The sequence below is a fragment of the Leptidea sinapis genome, chromosome 7 (genome assembly GCF_905404315.1).
Source record: "Leptidea sinapis chromosome 7, ilLepSina1.1, whole genome shotgun sequence".
Lineage (NCBI taxonomy): Eukaryota > Metazoa > Arthropoda > Insecta > Lepidoptera > Pieridae > Leptidea > Leptidea sinapis.
Genome location: NC_066271.1, coordinates 8,678,120 through 8,695,335, shown reverse-complemented (window position 1 = coordinate 8,695,335; position 17,216 = coordinate 8,678,120). Strand labels below are relative to the sequence as shown.

The window sequence follows — 17,216 nt, the reverse complement described above, 5'->3', positions numbered from 1 at the left end:
AGTTGATTTTTAAACGTAGTTTATTTGTGTAATATAATGGGATAATTTGAAGGGGTCAAATAATTTCGATTGCTTCAAATCTTGTATGACAAAAGGGTGACAATGAAATTTAGCCGGAGTAATAAGCTGTAAATTGATCATATTAAATTAAAACTTGATTTTAACATGATTTTTGGTAAAAAAAAATACAATCTATGGCTCTGCACCTAACAGTATCGAAATGAAATAAATGCACGATTGCTTCATGAGTTGAATACATACTATCATGACCTTGGATTATTATATGAATTATTTGGAAGATTAGGTTCAAAATTGATGTATAAAAAGATATTCATTAGAATAGTGTGCAGACGACGCGACAGTCGGATAACTAGTTTAATATTCAAAATGCTAATAATAATAGCTTTTTTACTACCTTACCTTTTCAATCTTGATGTTTTTGCGATATGGATGTATCTCTCTCGTAGGCTTTGTTTGTCTATCCGCTAATATATAGCAAATCTATGGTTTGATTCAAATGCAAGGAACGACAACAAATGAAAGAGGTTTCTTCTCCTCTGCACACACACATACATACACACACACAATCTCAACACATTCTTATTCTTTTTCGCTTCATATAGCTATTTTTCAACGTTTTCCTTATAATGTGGACCCAGACTATTACAGTTCTCTATTCATCAGGTCCTTTAAATGCCACCAAAAACAAAACTTGTTTAAAAACTAAGTCTCGCAACTCAGTTCTTCTTCCGCAAAAAGTTGTAAGATTCATGTAATACCATGTAAGTCAATTTATTCAGTCCCTTCTGTAATAAGTTATTACGTAATTAGCAAACCTAGTATCAGCTTATAGTCACTATATCAATATTAAAAATCCTTTACGTTTTAAATAAATAGTTAGCCCTCCAATGAAAACACAATGAATATATTTTTTTTAAATTAAAAAACTGTGTCATCAGACGTAATACACATTATATTCAATTAGATTGTCTAGTTATTCTTAAACTACTGGTTCAAACTGGATGATATTTGAAATACACCGTGTATTAATATACTATATTATATAATACAATGTCTGCTTTCCTAGTGAAAATTCAGACTTCTAATATTATCCACATATTTTTAAGGGGTCGAAAATGGCTAGGGGCCTACTCCTAAAATCGATATTCGATGTTTGTTGCATCATTTTACATATTATATTGTAATTGAAATGATTTGTAAATCGATGGAAATGTAAATCTTGATATACTACTTCTTCTCATTAGCTCAACCCTTTACGAAGTAGCGGTAGATTCAATAAGAAAAATTTTTTTTTTGACATCCATAAGTGTCATTTCCGTGAACTGCATGAATGAAGTGATTTTGATTTGATTTGATATATCGTATAATTAGTCGTGTCGAATTCTACTCTTAGTTACATCGTATTCTATTCTATTCTTTCTAGTGGCTTCTGTGGAATGAGCACCACAACTCGCCAATGTCACGTTTAAGTAGACCAACAAGCTTAGAGTGTGTCATTTGATCGGTGTAAACGAATTTACAAGTGATTATAGTAATGACCGGTGCCCAGAATCAAAACAGATTTATTTTCTTATTATACCTGAAACAAATATACATGCTGTTAGATTATAATGGACAAACACTGATAATATTACTTATATAAAACATTTATTGTTTTAGTTATAACTTAATATTATTTTGTTTAATATATTTACATAAAGTATTTACAAAAGGAGTGAAAACAAAGGTGAGGTATAAAGTTGTACAAGAAAGACTTCATTAAAGGGCAATTAAAGAATAAATGGTCTACATTTCCCTCATCAAGTCCACAGTCACATAGAGAATGGTCTCTAATTCTTAATTTGGCTAAGAATACTGGAGTGCAAGAGTGGTTTAAGCGTAACCGGCAAACTGTTGATATTATTGATTTATTGGGGAATCAAAATTTCGAGAACCACGGTTTTAAAGGGATTACAGGTTGTATATCACCATAAAAGACGCCTTTAGAAGTTTTGGAAACCTGCCAGATGTTTGACCACCTCTCAAACATATTTATTTTCAAGGTGGAGCACAAGAGAGAAGATTTGAGAATGTTGTTGGGAACCTGTATGAGCAGCTGACCTGGCACAAGCATCAGCATTTTCATTGCCGATTATACCTGCATGGCCTGGTATCCATGCTAGAACTATGTTGATGTTGAGATCATAGCACTCTTTCAAGTTTTCTCTTATCTTAAGTATATGGAATGGAATCCTACTTTTTGAGCGAAATGGATTTGAGAGGATGGATTGAAGGCAGCTTTTGGAGTCTGATAATATAATAGAATTGTTTAGGCCATGGGACTTAATAAATAAAATAGCTTCAAGCATAGCAATTGCTTCCCCTGTGAATACCGAAGTGACAGTTGGGCAGCTATAACTTAATACAATTCTTGTGGAGGGGATCCATTCTGCAACACCAACTGGGCTCATGTGTGTTTTAGAAGCATCAGTGAAAATCTTATGCCAATTTTGGAAATCTGAATTCATAACATGAGAAAATGTTTTGTTAGCTTCTATGGTGAAATTATTAATGCCCAGATCTAAAATTATTAAGGGTTGGAAGGTGAGTGCATTGAAAGGCATTGAGAATAGGGGTAATTTCGAAAGTTGAAAAAAGGGGTAAGGGAGTTGAGAGTACAATAGGTAACTATGGGCAAGACATGATCTCTTATCTTGAGAAATTTGGTTATTGTTGTATAGGCCAACTAATTGATCTAATTTATGCAGCAAAGGGTGATCCCGGAATTCCGCTAATTTAAAAAATAGTTTATTAGCGAGGAACTGTCGACGAAGCGAGAGGGGAGGTTCTACACACTCGACCTGCATAGCATTAATAGGACTAGATTTCATAGCTCCTAATATAATGCGCAAACATTTTGCCTGTAATTTGTCTAACTTATCGAAACCTGCCTTATTGCCTGGAATCAAAAGTAACGTGCCATAATCCATGTGGCTACGAATTATGGCATTGTAAAGCAATCTTTGGGTGAAGGGGTGAGCCCCCCACCAAACGCCAGATAATGAGCGAAGGATATTAATATTTTTTTTTCACTTTTGGGAGATGTAGTTAAAGTGCTTTACACCTGTCAATTTTTGATCCAACCATACACCCAAGAACTTAACATTATCGACAAAAGGAACTTCAATATTGTAAATTTTGTCTTTTATTACAGGGAGACGTCTTTTGTTGGTGAATAGAACTACCCTTCTTTTGGAAGGTGATAGTGTTAGCCCATGTTGTAAGAGGTATGATGAGAGATATTCTAGAGCATGACTCAAACGATTAGAAGTATCCTGTATAGACTTATCAGAAGTATATAGAACAATATCATCTACATATTGCAAGATTTGGCAAAAGGGGGTAACTGTGCTAGAAATATCAGAGGTATACAGGTTGTATAGTAAAGGACTGAGAACAGAACCTTGAGGTAAACCTTTCCAAACTGATTTTGGAGGTAGGTATGAGGATGCGCCTTTAATGGTAATTGTTCGCTCCATTAGCATATTGCATATGAATCGAGTTAACTTCGCTGGAATACTCAGCTGAATGAGTTTGCTCCTGAGCAGAGGAAGAGACACGTTATCATACGCGGATTTTATATCTAGAAAAACTGCCAAAAGAGGTTCTTTTGGGAAAAGTGCTAATCTTATATCAGTGGTAAGGATACCCAAGCTATCTAATGAGCTCTTCCCTTTCTGAATCCATACTGGGAATCGGAAATGAGGTTATTGTATTCAACAAACCACTCAAGTCGATGTTTGATCGTAGGTTCACATATTTTTGCAAGAGCAGATGATAGGGCAATTGGTCTATAACTGGTGGCTTTAGATGGACTTTGACCTGGTTTGAGTATAGGAATGATTTTTCCAAGATGGAGGTATGGCACCGACATCAAATAGGTTATTGATAATTTTGAGATAGTATTCTTGAAATCTGATTGAAGATTGTTTAAGGAAAGAATAGGGGATGCCATTTGCCCCGGGAGAAGTGTCAACTAAGCCATCCAATGCCAGAAGAAGTTCTGAAAAAGAGAAAGGGGAGTCTAAACTATGAGTTGATGAGAGAGGGATTGGGGGTGAAGGGAGATAGTCTTCATTAGGAACTGAAGGGGGTGACAACCTATCTGCAAAGGAATCAAGCCATACAGATGGATCCACACTTGAGTCATGCTCCAAAGGATTGTAAGAACCCCTAAATTTTTTAACTTGTTTCCATACAATTGTAGATGGAGTACAGGGAGATAAGCTCTGGCAAAAATTGATCCAACCTTGTTTTTTCTTTTTGGCAAATATATTAGTGGCCTTGGCGGCAGTTTTTTTATAATTAATGAAGTTGGTCAAAGTCATGCTCCTATTATATGTCTTTTTTTGCTAATTTTCTATCCTTAGCAGCCTTGGTGCACTTTTTGGATTTTGAGAAGGAGCAACCCTGCGGGTTGGAGAGCCATCATTTATTATGCAGAGATTACATTCATCAAAAATATCAAGAAGGGAAAGAGAAAAATAATCAGTAGTGCTAGAGCCCCAAGACATGTGATGTGCATTAAAATCTCCCATTAGAATCATAGGAGAGGGAATAGACGAGATTAAATGGAGGATGTCTGCAATCATGGTTGAATGAGGTTGAGGGATGTATATAGAGACCATGGAGATGTTCAAAACTTTTGCAGCAACAATATTTATACCAGGATGTTGGTTTGGAAGGATTATTGGGGAAAAGGGAAGGGTGCGTCTTATAAATAAGGCACAGCCTGCGCCAACACCATCTGCTCGATCATCCCTGAGGCATGCATAGCCCGGGACCCTGAAGTGTGATCCAGGGGCCAGCCATGTCTCAGATATGGCGATGGCAGAGGGAAGGTATTTATTTATAAGATGAATAAGGCTTGGTTTCCTAGGACGTAGGCTTCTGGTGTTCCATTGAAGAATGGACACTGGGGCCATGATTGTTACAAAGGGATAAGATGTGAGATAGTTTATGGGCAACGTTGGACGGTATGTTAAGAGTCTTACTTGATATGAGAGTTAGAATGAGTGAAAGGAGAACCTCCAGGAGGTTTTCATTCTGTACTGTAGAGGAGGGAATAGAATGATGCATTAATGCTGAGCCATTGGGGAACACTGAAGGTACCTCAGCAATAATGGCCTGATGAGAAGCTTTATCATAGGACTTGCTTAATGGGGCTCTAGAGTGTGGAAGAGAAGTAACAGTTTTCCTATAGGAGGTAGTGGGAGCAGAAGGAATACTAGTCTGGCTCATGTGGGTTGTAGGGGCATTATGGGATGAGGAAGGATTACTGAAAACTTCTGTGAATGGCCTTGTAGATTTTGGGCAACGCTTTGCTGCCTCTTCATAAGAGATGTTCTCTTGGGACATTATTATTTTAATTGTTCCTTGCCTACCATGTTCAGGACAAACTTTATTGGTGGAAAAATGTTGTCCAGAACAATTAATACAATTTACTTCTTTTTCAAGTATATTACATGAGTCACCAGAGTGGGATTGGGCACATTTATAACACCTTGAGTTGGATCTGCATGTAGTTTTAATGTGTCCAAGAAACTTTATTATCCTCAATGACCTTTCTATTGAGTCTGCGAGCTTTTAAAATCTTTCCACAATCTGTGGGAAGATCAACTGACTCGACAAGCTCATTCATGGATAAGTCCACCGGAATCTGGCGGACAATACCCATCTTTGTAATATTATAATTAGGTATATTTGCTTCATATTTGTTTGCAGTTAAAAGTGGGTTATTTAAAAATTTGTTGGCATCTGAAGCTGATTTGAAGATTACTGCTATTTTATTCCTACCAACTTTTTTAATACCATCCGGGCATATATTGGCAACTTTATGTCTGTGTAAAAGTTGAACAAATTTCATAGGTCTTATAGTTAAACCTGAAGAGGGATCTTCTTCAGTGCGGGAAACATGAATAATAAATGGACCTTTATCTAATGAAGTGTATTCTTTAATCCCCACAACTAAAGTTGGGTGATTATATATATTCTGTATGGATGCAGAAGCCATATCGGTATCAATAATTGTCTTTTTAGAGACTGCATTTGCGTTATGTGTTGCGCTGTCCTGTAAACGACGTTTCGATCCAGGTAATCGAATATCCGGAGGATCCGGAGTTTCCGGGGGGGTTATATCCATAATGGATAAGTTGGTAGTAAGTCTAAGTTAGTAAGCACGCAATTAGATATCTATGTTAAATTGTTAATAAATACTTACTAGTAAAAAATACTCCACCACCAACAAGATAATAAAAACTGCTATACACAAGTTATTAATAGGCACTGTAAGAAAATGTAATTATAAACTGTAATAACACTCGACTCACGCGTGTTAGCTACCCAACGATCTGTCAGTAGTGCCTAGTTACATCGTATTCAATGTCGTTAGTTGAAAATGTCAGTGACAAATATTCGAATTTGACAAATAATCAAATGTCACTTTTACGATAATCTCAACGACACCTTCTACGCTGTCGTTGCTATTATCGTTTCAACTTTCAAGTTGAAGTTGTGGTTTTATTGTGATTGTGAAGTCAATTTATTGAGTATTTTGGTGTATATTAATCCATCTGGATTAAATCCGGATTTCTTCGGAAGTCTTCAATCTTTACGAGAAACGAAATCTACACGAGATCAACTAAAAAGTCCGGCCTTGTAACTAAATGCAAGGCCATACAAAGAAAATAAAAGGCAGTGTACTTATCAAAGATGATAAATGATGGCATGGACATTTATGACGTTTCCTTTCACAATTGTGCGAAGCAATGTTTTATTTGCCATACAAAATACATCTATATATATATAAAAATGAATTGCTGTTCGTTAGTCTCGCTAAAACTCGAGAACGGCTTGACCGATTTGGCTAATTTTGGTCTTGAATTATTTGTGGCAGTCCAGAGAAGGTTTAAAAGGTGAATAATTAGGAAAATGCTGCTAAATTAAATAAAAACAATAAATTTGTTTTTCCTTTGATGTGTCCATACATAATTTCTATGAGAGAATTAATTGACGCACGGTTTGACAGTTCTGCTGTGAAACAATTTCATTACGACAACAGTGTGTATATTTTACGAAATAATTTTTGATGTTATGATATATTATTGACAAATTCATATAAAAACATTATTTTATTTATTATATACAGAACAACGTCCGTCGGGTCAGCTGGTACTGAATAAATACTTTAGCAATTACATGTTTTAATACTAACTAAATAAAGCCGAAACTATGAATTTTTGAGCTTGGATTTTAAGAAACGAACATTTTTTACAATTCGATGTAGAATTGTTCTAGTACGCAGTATTTTCGAATCTACTTTTGAGATACTGCATTCACTCTGAAAAGTGTTAAATTTATAATAAAAGTGTATAATTATCTCCTAATAGCATACTCAAGGAAACTATATAAGATTTGTGCACTCGTACGCACTACCGTGCATTCTCATATTATGTCATATTTTTTTTAATTGAAGAGGAGAACAAACGAGCGTACCCGAGAATAACTGATGTTAGTTGATCACCGCCGCCCATCTTGCAACACCAGAGGAATCACAGGAGCATTGCCGGCCATTTAGGAAAGTGTACGCGTTTATTTTGTGTCCAACGTCTGCGCTAATGTCGTATCATGACATATTATATATCATATCCTGTTACCATGACGGATAACTACCATTTAATATTATTATTACTATTTACCAGTAACCTTCCGGATCCGGCAAATGGGCACTAGATTTTTCAGATACACCAAAATCGAAAGTGCTGTACGGCACACTAGTCCCGTATCAAGTTCTGAGCTTAATTTGTTTATAAGATGGTTATTTTGCATGGTCTTATAGCTTGTTTCAATAGCTTTCTGATACATTCACTCAAATCATCCTAATTATAAGCAATCTATTGTTATACGTAAAATAATACGCGTTGACAGAACGCTGCGCGCGCGAAAGATAAATTACCGATGTCTTAGAATGTCATATTTACTTATTTATACAGATGTTTTATTAAATAGCGGCTACACCTACATTTAAATAATCTATTCCGTGGAAATCCTTTAACACAAATTGCTCGTCAAGCCAGACCATAAGGTGCGGAAATCAGAGAGGTCAATTTATATTATGGGTCCATCTTTCTATAACAGGCTGCCGAACTCGATCAAAATAGACCAATCTCCACAACGGTGTACAAGACACTTATATATTACTCAGTAGAAGAGTTTGTGAAGATGTCATTTATGTGAACATATATTTTATTTTTTACAACACGTAAAAAATACTAAAGAATTCATAACAGTGATTTAAAATCTATATATGTTATCGCCTTAACTTTCTGTATAAAATAACAATTAACTCAAAAATATATATTTTTAAACGTTTAAATAATTAACGATTAAGAAATTATTTGATCTTATATTTAGTTAATTTCCACTGATAAAATTAGATTTGATAATTGGGTATTTCTAATATATTATATCAAATTAAATATCGGTTCCGAATTCCACTTTCGCGTGACACGCCACAAACTACGATATTATCCTCACCATCTGGATGTGTGGCGTTCCACACTGGAGTTTTCTTCCACGTACAATCAAGCTGTGGAAAGAGTTCGGTTTTTCCAGGACGATACGAGATGGATACATTTAATAAAATCACGTACCTGCACTCTTCTAAGAATGTTGTAACACGTATGTAAAATTCATAGTAAGGTATTTAATTCATATTTGGGCGGGAACGATCACTTAACTCGTTTGTCATATAATAAAAATATAATATTAATAATAAATAAAGTATAGTAGAGAAGTTAATATTCTAATCCAAATGAATTATTTTTAAAATTAAGCGTTATTAAGAATATATATTTACTTAATTAAGTTCATTGAATCACTAACCATAATTCTCAGGATTGCTGGTATCAATTCGTATATAATCCTGAAGCCGCATAACTGATGTATTCAATTCATACTGCATTCTTTTACTTATTGGCTTACACACCGTAAACGGTATTAGCAACAAACAAAACACAAATTGTACTTTAACCATTGTATAATATTCAAACAGCACTGTGCCGCCGCCGGAAACCAGATAGATACTAAGTATTAAAATATAAGACATGAGTTACGTCGAGTGAGAAACATTTACATAGATATTATAGGTGACAGAGGATATCAAATATACAGTTCAAACCCGTTAATTGTTTCCATTAAAGTAATTATTATCAAATCATAAATAAACTAATGGAAATGTGTGAACCAGATTTTTTTTTCATTTTTGTGCCGTTTGGTGTCGAGACACTTGGCCCGTGGAGCCCAGAGGCGTGGAGAATGTACAAAGTACTATATTCTCACCTCAAAAGGGCTACTGGCAAGCCAAGCATCACAAGTGGAAGGCTCCTTTGCACAGGATGCCGGCTAGATTATGGGTACCACAACGGCGCCTATTTCTGCCGTGAAGCAGTAATGTGTAAACATAACTGTGTTTCGGTCTGAAGGGCGCCGTAGGTAGTGAAATTACTGGGCAAATGAGACTTCATATCTTATGTCGTAGTGCGCGCTATTGTAGTTGCGGTCAGAATTTTAGGGTTTTTTCAAGAATCCTGAGTGGCACTGCACTGTAATGGACAGGGCGTTTCCATTACCATCAGCTGAACGTCCTGCTCGTCTCGTCCCTTATTTTCATTAATTCTTTTAATGAAAGCTGGCAGCTATTTCGGTCAACGGATCAGCCTAGCTATCCAACGTGGAAATGCTGCCAGTATTCTTGGTACACTTCCCCGTAATGATAGTTTTAATTTTGTGTAATCATAATATTGTAAATATAGTTATACGATTTGTTTTATTAATTCTTTATTATTATATTGAAATGGTAACACTATTATTTATTATCTTGAGAATCATTTTATTATATTTGGTGTGTAGGTTTTTTAACGATTTATCTATTCATAACAATATATTGTGTAAAGCAATGTAACAAAACTTAAAAAAAATGTAAATTAACTAAAACAATAAAGTCATTACTTTAATCCACATTAACCGCAAATAAATAAAGGTATTATGGGAGTATGATAAATCCTGCCTCAAGAAGTCGACCAAATAAAAAAAATGAATATAATATAGAATATAATACTAAGAAATGCCCTCTAAATAACTCTACTTACAATACAAGTTGACAATATATGATTTGTTTTGTTTGAATAAATTCAGTTTACAATTTTCAATTTTTCTATTATCTATTTTTGAAAGTACAAATCATTTTAATTCAGTTGTATCCATTACATGTCCATCACACGCATTTCCTGGTGGTGAACAATAGCCGGGAATAACCGATATCATCCTCACATCTGGATGTCTGACGAACCTCTACAGTGCAATTTTCTTCCTCACCTCTACGGTGGTACTTTCTTCTACGTACAACCAACCTGTGTTTTCAGCATAATACGACATGGGTACCCCAAGTTTGTCGGAAATAATTCTCGTGTTTCGCCATCGTATAAATATTTCTTTCCAAACCAATAACATGTCTTAAGGTGTGACAAATATAATAGTCCCTACTAATATTTCCTATGTTTATTTATATATATCCGCTGGGATTATTTTTGTATGAGCCGTAAACGGCTCTTTCATACCCTCGTCGCATGAAATGGTGCGCTGTGATTGGTCGGTTGTTGTGACGTATTACCAGAAGAGATACGTAACAATGGTGTAGAGACAAAATTTGTTTGTTCATTCAACAATTTAAACACGTTATTTTTGTGTTTTATTATTTCGAATTGTTCCAACACATTTAAGCGGAATCCTTTTTCACATGTATGTAAATATTAAAATTATTGTTGTTTCCGAGTGAGTGGCTGGTGTCAATTAAATGTGATTTGTCGGGATGATTTTTTTCTAAATGCGGCAATATGTTTAACACTTGGATAATTTTTGATTTCCACAAAATAACGCAGAATTCAATAAGCTTTCAAGAATAATATATCACACCGGATCGAACATCGAGCCAGTTGGAACAACATATAATACTGTACCTGGATCACTCTCTGCCCCAATAACGTTTACTTTAAGTTACCTGTTTTTGAAATAGTTTTAGAAACAAATATTCATAGGATCTCTTATCATCTTACTCATCCATAAAGTGCAATAAAGCGACGTGCTCAAGCGTGTCAAAAGCCTTTTTAAAATCTATGAAAATGGCTACCACCAATTGTTTTTTGTTTTGATGAGTATTCACATCATTGGTAAATGAGGTCAGCGCTGTTGTTGTACTTCTATTACTGACTTCAAAAAAGGAGGAGGTTCTCAATTCGTAACTAGAGTTAAATTAAGTTAATTAGATTGTGTAAAAATACGCAATTATTTTTTTGCTCTTTAGAGCATATTATATCTATTGTTTTGGAATAGTTTTCTTTTGAGTCGGTTGTTTTTTTGTTATTTTTTTAAATTAATTTAATGTCCCCAACCCTAATATCATCGGACCCTGGCGCCTTATTGCAATCTAGTCGGTAATAATTTTCTCTATTCTAAACGGTATCTTTTTAGTATCTAAAACTATTGTCGGATTGCTTTATATATGTTTGCCTGACATTTATGTTTTATCTTATCTATCTCATTCGTGAATGTATCGCAGAATTTATTAAATACACTTTTGGGTGTTTCTTTTTTGCTCATATATTTTTCTATTACACTATCTACTCATAAATTGTTCTTACCTAGCCAGCTGTTTCTTTCCATATTTTACGCATTGACTTTTTGCTTTGATTAGTTTTAGCAACATTTATGACTTTCTGTACTTTATTTCTATATTTATTGTACTTAAGTCTAAGTAGATTGTTATCTTTATTTTTATGAAAATAAGGTACGAGACGAGCAGGACGGTCAGCTGATGGTAATTGATACGCCCTATAAATTACAATGCAGTGCCGCTCAGGATTCTTGAAAAACCCAAAAATTCTAAGCGGGACTACAATCGCGCTCGCCACCTTGAGACATAAGATGATAAGACTCATTTGCCTAGTAATTTCACTAGCTACGGCGCCCTTCAGACCGAAACACAGTAATGCTTACACATTACTGCTTCACGGCAGAAATAGGCGCCGTTGTGGTACCCTTATGCACAGGAAGCTGGCTAAATTATTTTAGCCAGCTTCCTGTGCAAAGAGCCTCCCACTGGTAAATCTGGTTGGGCTTTGCATAAAAAGTATATCAGTATGTTGCATCATATTTTTCAGCTCCTTGGTAACCTTGCTTTCACATTTTGTGTACTATTTGTTTGTTATTGTAAACAAGATAAGGAACTGTCGTGTTGCAAAACTGTTTCGTATGAGTCAATCATTAGTTCAGTTAAATAGTGATCAGCCACCTTACTCATGAGTGCAATGCAAGCGCCTGTTGTATTCCTTACACTCATACACACATCACAAATTACACACCAGCAATAACACTTCACACAAAAGCTCACACACCTATACACACATACATATATAATTACAAACACACATAACATATCACCGCACTCGCCAGCGAAGTATCTTCAAACCTAGAGTCCATTGGACTAACAGATATATTAGAACGTTAGTGATCTTCTCTCCATCCAGCTCAGCGAGCAGTCGGTCTGAGGTTAGAGTCTCCTTCCGAGACCCCCCGCGCCTGTGAGCTACATTTTCGACCTTCAAGGCCCCGCCCGGCTTCGCTGTAAAAGGGCTGATAGCACAGGGGCTGACACCACAGAGGAGGTTTTTAGTCAGTAAAGGGTGTTTACACTGGAGCCCGACATATGGGCCCCGTTTTGGTGTCTTTTTTTTATATTTTTTATGAAAATAAGGGACGAGACGAGCAGGACGTTCAGCTGATGGTAATTGATACGCCCTAACCATTACAATGCAGTGCCGCTCAGGATTCTTGAAAAACTTAAAAAAATCTGAGCGGCCCTACAATTACACTCGTCACCTTGAGACATAAGATGTTGAGTCTCGTTTGCCCAGTTATTTCACTAGCTACGGCGCCCTTCAGACCAAAACACAGTTATATTTACACATTACTGCTTCACGGCAGAAATAGGCGCCTAAATAATAAATATAATAATTGTGGTACCCATAATCTAGCTGGCTTCCTGTACAAAGGAGCCTCCCACTAGTCTTCAATACGTGATGTATTTTCCTCCTCTCAAAAAAAATCTGACGCATTCCGCACAAATATGTGGTTGATGCAATAGCTTCTCGCTAAGTATGAGCTATTGTATGGCACAGCCTAATTCCGATAATGTGTTTAAGTATTCATTCGCGGTTAAGTTTAACTGGCTTTGATAGATGCAATCATTAATATTGCAGTCACCAATTTAAAAAAAAATTTTTAGACATGAATTTGTTTTAGTTAATGTTCCGTGTTCCGTGGACTACATGACCATTAACTTTGTAGTTTAACAAAATTCGTTAACAGTTATTTGACCGTATATAATTTCAAACGATGAACAACGCACGGTTTCAGGTAGGAATTGAATACTATTTTTGATATTTATGAAAATACCCCCTCCTCTTTCTTATGTTCGAATACATTATATTACTAATAGCGACATGTTTTATCTTTTCTAATATTTACCTCCGATAAACCGTCTAGGCTAGATAGGCAAGGGTTTAATATAATTAATAGCTCGTTGAAATGTAACGTAGGGAGCACACATTTATATGAACAATATGTAGTGACGATTTCGCTTTTTTATATTTTCATGCCAATTTTGTAATTTTGTGTAATCTTTATATTCAATATCCATTGTGATCATTTTTTCAACATTTATAACGTAAATAATATAATAACCTTACATTTGTGAATTTTCCAACAAGTATTAATATCACTTTCACAACGCACTTGGAATATTTTCTTATCATTTCCATCTTTTCTTATCAATATACGACCTTTCTGAATCCATACAAACTTGTACCTCAGATTATGGATTAGATTTTATCGATGCGATTTTAAAGATGCTTTTGATAGATCAAATGCTCGTTTATGTAAATTCGTGTGTCATCACTATTGTTGTACAAAGTGCGCATAGTTATCGATGTTTTACGGCATTATAGCCACTCACTACGGGCAGCTACATGGGGCACACTAAAAGTTTTGCACTTCTAGCTAATCGGAACTATTTGAAATTCGAATGTTATATTTTTTGAATCGTTGCAAACTTCTTAGTAATAAAAAAAAAACAATTGTCGGAACATCATTTGTCAATTGTTTTTTATCACACATCAAAGTTCTACGTACGCAACGAAAATGGAATAAAGTCGAAAAAAGATTTTAGAGAGATGATTTTTTTATGATTTTAAAAGTTCTCTCTCTCCGCAAGACTGTGCCGCTTGTCTTCAAAATGCTTTTGGGAGAGAAGCACCTTGCTTGAGCACCGTGAGGCGATAGTTTGTTGAATTTGAGAGAAGTCGGGTTTCTTTACATGACGAATTTCGTGAAGGGCGGCCTACAACTGCCGTCAACGAAAATAACGTGACTGTTAAGCGGCTAATTGAAGAAAACCCGCGAATTACCTATGAGACAATTCGAGGACTCTTGGGGATTGGTATGAGCCAAATTCAGAAATTTTACACGAAGAATTGAAGGTTCGGAAACTTTATTATCGTTGGATCCCTCATGAACTGACAGCGGAGCAGCAGCGGGCTCGCGTGGAATGGTGCTCACGCATGCTAATGAAGTACGACCACGGACATTCTAATGCTGTTTATGACATTGTCACAGGAGGCGAAACGTGCTTTTATTGTTTTGAACCAAAAAACAAACAGCAATGTTTGTTTGAAAATGAGAACAGGCCAACAAAAGTGAGGCAACCGAGAAAGGTTGTTAAAAAAATTATCGCATTTTTTTTCTCAGCTAGGGGCCCATCTGCATAATTCCACTTTAACATCAAAAGAGTGTTAATGTCGAGTGGTATTCTACCATTAATTTACCCAGGGTGTTAAAAAAGAGTTCGCGAAAGAACACCAATAAGCCACGTTCTCCTACATCATGTCAACGGTTCTTCACACACGGCCAACAAAACTAAGTCATTTTTAGCTTCCGAAAAAGTACAACTCGTCACCCATCCTGCACATAGCCCCGACCTAGCACACTGTGATTTCTGTGTTTTCCCCAAAATCAAAGAATTTATGAGAGGTTTTACTTTTACCAATTCCGAAAGGCAGTGATAGTGTTCAATCAGCACGTAGAAAACATACCTTCAGATCTGTGGTCCTCCTCTTTGAAAAAATGTTTAAAATGTAAAGCAATTAACATAATATTTTGGTTATAACATGTTGTTTTTTTAAGTTACGCAAAACTTTTAGTGTGACCTAAGTATAACCCCTTTTCCCCCCCTTTAAATTTCAATTTCGAAAATAATTCTTATTAGTGCGAATTCATCAACTATTATCAATCTAGGTACCAAATTTCAGACCTAAACGACTTATAGTTGTAGAGTTTTCTCCAAAAGAGTGGCATTGCTTGCGGGTGCGTCGTGTCGCCGCGGCCGGGTCGTGTCCGTACCTCAGATATGTGCAAACGAACGATAGCTGGTCCATGCGTCAACTCGTGAACGGGTGCTGCTTGTGGTGCCAGGTCGAACTGTTATAGTTAATGAATCATTGTATTTGTTGGATTCAATAACTAATTGTGACAATAATCACGACCATCATGAATACGAAGCATCCTTACACAAACAATGAATTCAAGCTCTAACAGTTGATGCATCCAATATACGATAATTTATATTTATACATTTAGTTCTTTATTACCTTTCATGAAATAATTTTTATGAGTTAAACACGACTCATATATTGGATGCAGCACCTTACAAACTAATTTGTTATGTATATTACAGCCATTGTTCAATTCTCTATTTGATTGAAAAGAGTGACCGTTGAGTTTCTTTATATGTTCTTCTCACGAGCTCAACTATTTACGAACATATGGTAAATTCAGTAATTTAAAAGAAATATTTGTAGTGACGATTCATAAGCGCTTAGTTAAAGCCTACTTGAATAAAGTTTATTTGACTTATGTCCTTTCCCAGGCTCTAGTCTATGGCTGTACCAAATTTCATCAAAATCGATTCAGTAGCTGCGGCGTAAAAGCGTAACAAACAAACTTACATTCACATTTATAATAAAAGTAGGGATAAATATTAAACCTTACTTTTATCTCTTTGGCAAAAATAAATTAAACCTCGCTCAACCCAACTCGCTGCGCAAAAGCAGTACTTACCTATATATTTAATACCATTAAGAACTAACTAATTTTAATAATAATTATGGTAAAACACCATAATTAATTACTGTGCTTACAGCACTTAGTGCTGTCGTAATAAGAGTACTTAATAATGTTTTAAAAGAAAATTTTCACTGATTATAAATTATGACAATGCACACTTAAAATCAGTAGATATGCCTATCGGTTCCAAACAAATAAGAATTTCAAATTAAATAATTTTGACGTCGACGTACGGCAAAAATCTAGCATAAGATATACAGGCCAAACGGGTTAAATAATCGCATATATTATAATACGGAACTAGGTATTACATTTCTAATTAGTTCATTATAATATTAATTAAGATTCCTGAGATTGTTTTTCCTGAAATTTCTTGTGTTTATTTACCGACATTTGTGGCAGGTCCAGTGTCCATTTGTCCAGGTGAAGAATTTCCTTTAAATCTCTGGGGCGAGCTCCTATGCAAAATTATTCAAAAAAGGTTCTATCTCAGAAGTGTCAAAATTTTTAAGGTCTAGTGACCAAGCAAGCAAGTTCAATCAATTCGTTCGTCTAACATCGGCACCATTTGGGAATCTCTTAAATGGTTTCCGATTTGTGCCGATGTAGCGTTACACCGTTACACCGGGCCGTCTCTTTCACCATGCAGCATAACTGGGGTGGAACATTTTGTACAGCTATGCTAGCGCGCTACCATATCATTATAGACTACAGGTTCAGCGGCAGAAGCAGCTGAAAATTTAAAGCAGTTTTCGGAGACTATCATATTTTGATGATGTACCTATCATCATCAGCCGGAAGACGTCCATTACTGGGCAAAGCCATTCCCATTCCCATTACCAAAAAATGTAGCTGTCATTATGCATACTTAAACTTAATCTGGCCATAAATACTGTTACAATTAAAAATAAATAAAATATTTT

At 35.5% G+C, this 17,216-nt stretch overlaps 1 protein-coding gene across 3 annotated transcripts in view; it reads right to left on the bottom strand.

Moving 5' to 3' along the window:
• Positions 1–9,145, bottom strand: part of LOC126965367 (aminoacylase-1-like) — a 36,682-nt gene extending 27,537 nt beyond the window's left edge. Inside the window, exon 1 of one of the 3 annotated variants that reach the window (XM_050808915.1) lies at positions 8,944–9,145. In XM_050808915.1, coding sequence (XP_050664872.1) covers positions 8,944–9,094 — 151 coding nt within the window. In that variant the 5' untranslated portion in view covers positions 9,095–9,145. Of the gene's footprint in view, positions 1–420; positions 870–6,280; positions 6,409–8,943 lie in introns of those variants that run through there. The other 2 variants (XM_050808917.1, XM_050808916.1) reach the window with 2 other exon arrangements.
• Between the last annotated feature and the right edge of the window lie 8,071 nt (positions 9,146–17,216).